We start from the raw sequence: 8,885 nt of genomic DNA, 5'->3' as shown, positions 1-8,885 counted from the left end.
GGTGTGGTGGTGTGTGGCTGTAGTCCCAACTACCTGGGAGGCTAAGGCAGGAGAATCGCTTGAACCTGGGAGGCAGAGTTTGCAGGGAGTTTGCAGTGAGCCGAGATCGCACCACTGCACTCCAGCCTGGGCAACAGAGCGAGACTCTGTCAAAAAAAAAAAAAAAATTTAAAAGGTGCACCTTTTATTGCAGGTCAGTCACTCCCATGATAAGAGCTTGTGTCTGTTTTTCTACAATTTCAGCTCTTTTTCTACAAGAGATAAGACTCCCACTCAGGGCAATCTTAACAGATATAAGGCTCAGTGTCTGCTTCTGAAGCCAGGAGACAGAATGTCTGAGTTCATCATTTTCTTTCATCACTTTGTCCACTGAACTTAGGAGCAACGAACTAGCTTCATTACATTCCTTGGTTCTCCACATGTGGTCGAAAGTATTGTGTGTAGAATCACTAAACTCCTTACCTCTCACAAGCAGTGAATTAGGAATGCCAAATGCATTTATTTTGCATAACTCTCTAAACAGTTAACACCAAGAACTATCAGTGTTCTCCATACTATTAGAATCAGAGTTCTTAGCATTTTTCAGTCTAATCATATTAAACAGCTAACTCCAAAAAAAAAAAACAAAACAAATTAAGAGTTCCATCCTTAATATTCTATTACTCTAGGACCACTCCTGCTACCAAAATCTGTATTAGTTAGGGTTCCCTAGAGAGGCAGAACTAATAGGATATATATATATAAATATATAAATAATATATATAAAATATATATAACATATAATATACATAAAATATATATAATATATAATATATAATAAATAATAATATAAAATACATACTATATGTAATATAAAATTTGTATTTTATATTATTATTTATAATATATAATATATAATATATATTTTATATTATTATTTATAATATATAATATATATAAAATATAAAATATATATGAAATATATAATATATATTATATATAATATGTAATATATAATATATATTATATATAAAATATATAATACATATATTATATATAAAATATATAATACATATATATTATATATAAAATATATAATATATATATATTATATATGTAAAATATATAATATATATTATATATATAAAATATATAATATATATTATATATAAAATATATAATATATATTATATATAAAATATATAATATATATTATATATAAAATATATATTATATATAAAATATAATATATTACATATATAATATATAAAATATAATATATTACATATATATATAAAACTAATATATATATGGGAGATTATAGGCTGGGTATGGTGGCTCACTTTTGTAATCCCGCACTTTGGGAGGCTGAGGCATGCCAATCAACTGAGGTCAGGAGTTTGAGACCAGCCTTGCTAACATGGAGAAACCCCATCTCTACTAAAAATGCAAAAATTAGACAGGCATGGTGGCAAGCGCCTGTAATCCCAGCTATCCGGGAGGCTGAGGAATGATAATTGCTTGAACCCAGGAGGCAGAGGTTGCAGTGAGCCAAGATCACACCACTGCACTCCAGCCTGGGAGGCAGAGTTCAGATTTTATCTCAAAAAAAAAAAAAAAAAATATATATATATATATATATATATACATATAACATATGAGTCAATGGAATTTTTCACACCAACTCAGTGTTAGCTTAAAATGTTAAATTGATTCAATGTAATTCATCATAAAATACAGTATGTATGCCAGTGTGATAATATACATCTAAATTGAAAAAGTATATTTGTATTTAATTGTAGACAACAAAATAGAGTATGTAGAAAATCACATGCAATCTGCAAAATCTCTACTAGAACTAATAAGTGGTTTTAGCAGTATTTCAGAATATAAGATCAATATAAATAGAATTATTTCTATTTCTACATGCAAGCAAGGAAAAATTATAAATAAAAATTACAAAAAGTATCACTTTCAATAGCATCCAAAATAATGAAATACTTAAGTATAAATCTGGTAAAAGTTGTGTAAATTGTATTCAAAATAGTTTTAATTTGGGGACACATTTTTCAGAATACTTTCTTCCTTAGTATTTTTTCACATATTAAAAAGAAACATTAATTGAAATGATAATTAAACTAAAATAAATTATCATTAATCTATTCATATTTTACAGTTTCTAAATCACTTGCTTCTAAATTCAGATCCATATACTAAAAATTAAAAACATTGCTTTTTTATGCATTTTCTCTATACTCTAGTTCTATCTTGAAATTATGAGATCATGTACTTTTCAGGGACGTGAATGGAGCTGGAGGCCATTATCCTCAGCAAACTAACCTCAGAACAGAAAACCAAATACTACATGTTCTCACTTATAATAGGGAGCTAAAATGATGAGAACACATGAACATATAGAGGAAACTACACACACTGGGGACTTCTGGAGGGTGGAGGGTGGGAGGGAGAGGAGGATCAGGAAAAATAGCTAATGGGTACTAGGCTCAATGCTTGGGTGATGAAATAATCTGTACAGCAAATTCCCAAGACACAAGTTGACCTATGCAACAAACCTGCACTTGTACCCCTTAAATTAAAATAAAAGTTAAAAAAAAGGACCATATAGTGAAAAAAAAGTTTTTATCTTTTTATATTTTCTATATTTTACAATTTTGCTTCTATGAAAAAACATCTAGTTTTACCTAATAAAAAAAGTTTTAAAGTTAGTTCTATAAGACCAGTTTTTACCGATTCCCAACTATAATTCTTTAGAAAACACTCTTCAATTTAAACACGTAAATTGAATTTAATGGTAACATTGCTAGTATTTCAATTTAAATGAAAATGTGTTGGCAGGGAAATAATGTGTGACCAATATCATAGATGTATATCAATTTCTTATTGTTAGGGCTGCTATTTAAATAAAAAAGGGACCGTGAAACTTAAGTATAAAGGGTGTTAAATGAGCTTATTTTCATAAAGAGCAAAATGCTAAGTTTGAAATTACACTATTATGTTTGAAAAGGTTAAATGAGCCATTTCTAAATGGTTCTTAGAAAATATATGAGACGAGCCGGGCGCGGTGGCTCAAGCCTGTAATCCCAGCGCTTTGGGAGGCCAAGGCGGGCGGATCACGAGGTCAGGAGATCGAGACCATCCTGGTTAACACGGTGAAACCCCGTCTCTACTAAAAATACACAAAATTAGCCGGGAGTGGTGGCGGGCGACTGTAGTCCCAGCTACTCGGGAGGCTGAGGCAGGAGAATGGCGTGAACCCGGGAGGCAGAGTTTGCAGTGAGCCGAGATCACGCCACTGCACTCCAGCCTGGGGGACAGAGCGAGACTCCGTCTCAAAAAAAAAAAAAAAGAAAATATATGAGACGAATTCTCACGAATAATAGAGAAGAGTCCTTAAATCAGTAAATGAAAATTAATTTACCAAGTGCTGTGTGATGCAGGAAAGTAGGGGGTGGCTAATAATTTTGGCTATTAACAATAAACTAGTAGGTTAATTCCTCATTCAATTTCAGAGTTGTTTAATTAATATCTTAATTAAATACATAATGAAATTTGATGAGGCATGATCAGGTTTTGCAGCAAGATGTCTTTATGCACAATTTGAAAGACCAAGAAAGAAATGTTCATTTGAGATATGATCTGATAAAGATATGAGATCATTTGGAAACTTGCCAATTAATCTTGGGCACATGAACAGCCATATTTATTCTTCTCCTTACACCTGCTTTTTGATTATTTGAGACATATTATAGTAACTTTGACATACTGTTTAAACATGTTACTGCCATACAGTAAGACAAAATTGAATTATCATTCTGGTTCTGCCAATTATATTTTGAAGTTGGACAAGTTATATACAATGTTTACTCTTTTTCTTCTCAATATTCTTCAGAGTATTTTTTGTAGAAAAGAAAGTTTGAATTTTAGTAAAAATAATTTTTTTTATTTTATTGATTATGCTTTACTGATGTATCTAAAAACTCAACACCAACCCCAACGTCACCTAGATTTCCTCCCATGTTTTCTTCCAGCCATTATATAGTTTTACATTTTACATGTAAGCCTGTGGTCCATTTTGAGTATAAGTTGAATTGTTCCAGCAACATTTTTGGAAAGAATATCCTTTCTCCATTGAATCGCCCTTTTGCCTTTACCAAAGATTAAGTGATCAAATTTATGTGAGTTGGTTTCTGGGGTTTCCATTCTGTTCCATTGGTTTTCCTTCTATTTGACTGCCATTACCTTACTGTCTTGATTACAGTAGATTTATATTAAATCTTGAAATTGAGTATTTCTTCAAATTTGCTTTTCTTTTTTCTTTCTTTCTTTCTTTCTTTCTTTCTTTCTTTCTTTCTTTCTTCTTTCTTTCTTTCTTTCTTTCTTCTTTCTTTTTTCTTTTTCTTTTTTTTTTTTTTTTGGTGGGGGGACTGAGACTCACTCTGTTGCCCAGGCTGGAGTGCAATGGCACCGTCTTGACTCACTGCAACTGTTGTTTCAAGCAATTCTCCTGCCTCTGCCTCCCAAGTAGCTGAGATTAAACGTGTTTGCTGCCACGCCTGGCTAATTTTCTTTGGATTTTTAGAAGACAAGGGTTTCACTTTATTGGCCAGGCTGGTCTTGAACTCCTGACCTCAATTGATCAGCCTTTCTTGGCCTCCAAAAGTGCTGGGATTGCAAACATAAACCACCATACCCTGCCTCAATTTGTTTTTCTTTCTCAGTATTGTGCTGGCTATATATTTTGCCTTTCCATGTGAACAATTTTATCAATACCTCCAAAATAACTCCTGGAGATTTTATTGAGATTTTAGTTAAATTTGGGAAGAATTTATATCTTAATTTTACCAATACATTAACATAGACTATCTTTCTATTTACATTTTCTTTTATTTATTTCATCAGTGATTGGTAGTTTTCTTCATACAGATCTTGTTCATGTTTTTAATCTTTTACGTATTTATTTTTAGTGATATTTTAAAAGAAAGGTTAAAAATTTCAAATTCCAGCAGTTCACTGCATATGTTCAAAAAAGCAATTGAGTTTTGTTAAATGATCTTTTATCGTGTGTCCTTGCTTCCTAGTTTCAGCAGACTTTTGGATATTCTCTAGGATTTTCTTGTCTATTATACCATCTGCAAATAAAGACAGTTTTCTTTTCTTCCTTTCAATCTGTATACATTTGATAGTTTTTTTTTGTATTTTCCTATGTATAAATTCCTGTAAAATCTTAAGTAGGAGTAGTGAGAGAAGACAAAACTGCTTTGTTAATAAGCTCAGGAGGAAAGCACCTAGATTCTCACCACTGTTTGATTTTTGATGTAGGTTTTTGTAAATGATCTCTCTCAATTTCAGGAAGATGCCCTCTATTTGTGGTTTGTTGATACTATCTGTGTTACATGATGCTATCTGTAGTTTTCTATAGTGTTTTCATGGATGTGTTTTGGATTTTGTTAAAATAATTTTCTGAGTATATTGAAATAATCATATATACTTTTCCTTGTGTAGCCTATTGATATGGAAAATTTCATTGATTGGTGTTCTTAAGTTGAACTAGCTTTGCATACCTGGAGTAAATCCCACTTGAGCATGGTATATATAACTATTTTCATACATTAATGAATTATATTTGCTAATATTTTGTTAACAATTTTTGTATCTATGTTCATAGGGGTAATGAGTAGTTAGTTTTTCTCCACTGTAATGTCTTTACATGATTTCATTATTAGGTTAATGTTGGCATCAGAGAATGAGTTATGGAATGCTCCCTGTGCTTGTATATTCTGGAAAATATTGTAGAGGATTAATGTTATTTTTTTCCATAAAAGTTTAGTAGAATTTAACAGTGAAACCATCTGGACCTGGTGCTGTTTTGGCGTGGTTATTTATTTTTATAATAAATAATACATTTTAATTATTGTAATAATTATTTTATTATATCAATCTTTTTGGTAGATACGGAGCCATTCATAAAATCTATTTTTCTAGTGTGAATTTTGGTAGTTTGCATCTTTCTTAGAATTAGTGTATTAAATCTAAGTTATCAATTTTGAAGGCACAGAGTTCATTGTAGTATTTTTTATTATTTTTAACGTCCATAAGATCAGTGGCCATAACCAATCTTTTTAATTAATATCAGAAACGTCTTCTCCTTTTTGTGTTTTTCCCAGGTTTTCCTGAATGGAGTTTTATCAATTTTATTGATGTTGTCTTAGAGCCAGTTGTATGTATTGTTGATTTTCCTTATTTTTCTGCTCTAAATTTCTCCTGATTTATGTTAATTTGAATAACCCTTATTTCTCTAATTTTCTTGACATGGAAGTTGAAGGTATTCCAGGTTACCTTTTTAAGTCTAAAAAGTTCTGAAATTCTCAAACACAATTAATCAACAAATTTTATATAAGGAATTATATACTAGTGCATTAACAATTATTAAGAAAAAACAATTATTTTCATGAGTTGTTTTCTTTCTGACAGTTACATGTAGCAGTGTCCTTGGTTTATTACTTATTTTGGTGAGCCTAAATTAACTTAATTCAGAAAACATTTTGTTAATTTTTTTTCAAGAGTGCACAACTTTCCCTTTCTCTCATCCAATTTATCTTTCTTCTCTAGTTGTAGTTCTCATTTGTCAAATATTACTGCTTCTGGGATGATCTTCCATACCTCCTTTTTTTTTCTTTTTGGTTTGAATTTTGTGCCAAAACAATATTAATTAATTTAATATTCCAGCTGACTAAATTCCTGCATTCAATCAGGTACCTGTGAAATGTACTGAGTTTGGAATTTCAATTATTACGTTTTACCATTCCAGATCTCTGCTTCTATTTTGCACTGATCAGCCTGTACATTACATCAATAAAATAATTTTATCCTTCTTATACTATTAGCTGTACTAATTTTAAAGTTTACTTTATGACCTATTATCTCTGTTTAGATACTAGAATTTTTTTTAAACAAGAAGTTTATTTCAACAACAAGACATTTGACTTGATCATGTGGGATACCATCAGGAGGAAAAAAAAGAGACTTGAAAGAAAAACTATCCAGGATTTATTTTCTTTAGAGTAATTTATCCCTAATTAAAGACAGATTGCCCTACATACCTGTCTACGTACAAAAGAAATTATAAAATTGTCCTTGGTTTTATAATGATAAATGAAAATGTTGAAATTCTTCGATTGAACAAGCCATGAAAGGATTTTTATTTTGTTGTTGTTGTGGTTAAAACAGTGAGAACAAAGTAACTTACTAGAATATAAAGAGAACAGCATAATGAGCATGACGCTAATGGACAAAGGAGATTTTGTCACAGAACCAGGATTTTCCCCTCTCTCATCTCCACTTGATGTTGGTCAAAACATACCACTGGCCATTCATTGAAAAAAAAAAATACATACACACACACACACACACACACATATGCACATATAACAGTTTTTTTATTCTTTTTTTTTTTTTTTTTCACATAGAGTCTCACTCTGTCACCCAGGCTGGAGTGCAGTGGCGTGATCTTGGCACACTGCAACCTCCACCCCCTGGATTCGAGTAATTCTCCTGCCTCAGCCTCCCTAGTAGCTGGGATTACAGGTGTGTATTACCATGTCCAGCTAATTTTTGTATTTTTCGTAGAGAGGGGGTTTCACCATGTTGGACAGACTGGTCTCAAACTCCTAACCCCAAGTGATCCACCCACCTTTACTTCCCACATATAACAGTTCTTTTACATACAATTACGGAATGGACTCAGCGTGCTGGCTCATGCCTGTAATCCCATCACTTTGGGAGGCCGACACAGGAGGATTACTTGAGCTCAAGAGTTTGAGACCAGCCTGGTCAACATAGAGAGATCTCATCTCTACAAAAAATTTTTAATAATAGCTGGGCATGGTGGCACCTGCCAATAGCCCCAGCTACTGTGGTGGCTGAGTTGGAAGGATTGCTTGAGTCTGGGAGGTAAAGGCTGCAGTAAACCATGATCACATCACTGCACTCCAGCTTGGGTGACAGAGTAAGACCCCGTCCAGAAAAAAAAAAAAAAAAGAAATAAAAAGTGTATTGTAGTAGTCAGGAAGTGACGGAACCAAATTGCAGTTTTCTAATTGAGAATGTAATCTTGGTCTGTTAAGCACATTGTTCTGGAGTGAAGAAGCAGCTTCACTTGCTGCTTTCCTTTTTCATGGATATCTCCTGTCTACTGCTAGAACACAGCAGTTGTATCTTCATATCCCATTTCCAAATGTGCACATGTGTCTGTTTCATTGATTGGCTGCCTGTCAAACTGGAATCTGATTTGCCTCATTGACAAGCCCTGTCGTTCCCAGTAGGCTTTCATTAGTTTACTAAGTGGTGTATACCTCTCCATCTTCATCTTAAACTGCACTACAGAACGATCATGCCCTGCCACCCTCAAATTAATACCATCACTGTTCTTGGTCTTGAATCTTTCCTTGGGTTTTTCATCAGCCATGGTCCCAGAGTCTTTTTGGCTGCCACTTCACAAAAGAGGCAACAAGTCTGCACAAACAAGCTTCAAGAAGCACCAGGAGCCTATAATTGTATATGATTACTTCATATTTCCTCATTATATATACTGCTTATATTGGTCATAGTCTCCTAATAATTATGTGGGACACTATATATATTTGGGTGGGATTATTAGTGCTTTATTTTCTTAGACAAGGCACCGTGCCTGTCTGATTCTGTGCCAGCACTGACTTATACAGGTAGTAGGCAAAGTCCCTACTGATAGGAAGTATTATAGATATGGAATGTGTGGAAGATGCACAATCTATGTGATCATAATGAATTTTTTGTAAGTTTTGCCCTGTGGTGTTATCTCTGAAGATTCACCACATCACCTCAAATGAATGATGAATGCATTCATCAAT

The 8,885-nt window shown here is 32.7% G+C and overlaps 1 protein-coding gene across 1 annotated transcript; it reads right to left on the bottom strand.

Moving 5' to 3' along the window:
• Positions 1-8,194: 8,194 nt before the first annotated feature.
• LOC129485856 (small ubiquitin-related modifier 2-like) lies at positions 8,195-8,464 on the bottom strand. Its single transcript, XM_055284856.1, has one exon. The coding sequence runs from the start codon at positions 8,462-8,464 to the stop codon at positions 8,195-8,197; it is 270 nt and encodes an 89-aa protein (XP_055140831.1).
• Positions 8,465-8,885: the final 421 nt, after the last annotated feature.

Source organism: Symphalangus syndactylus, chromosome 7 (assembly GCF_028878055.3).
Source record: "Symphalangus syndactylus isolate Jambi chromosome 7, NHGRI_mSymSyn1-v2.1_pri, whole genome shotgun sequence".
Lineage (NCBI taxonomy): Eukaryota > Metazoa > Chordata > Mammalia > Primates > Hylobatidae > Symphalangus > Symphalangus syndactylus.
This window is presented reverse-complemented; position numbering and strand designations above follow the sequence as displayed.

Excerpts from the sequence above, each read along its gene's own strand:
- LOC129485856 (XM_055284856.1), bottom strand. The coding sequence starts at position 8,464 with ATGGCTGATGAAAAACCCAAGGAAAGATTCAAGACCAAGAACAGTGAT.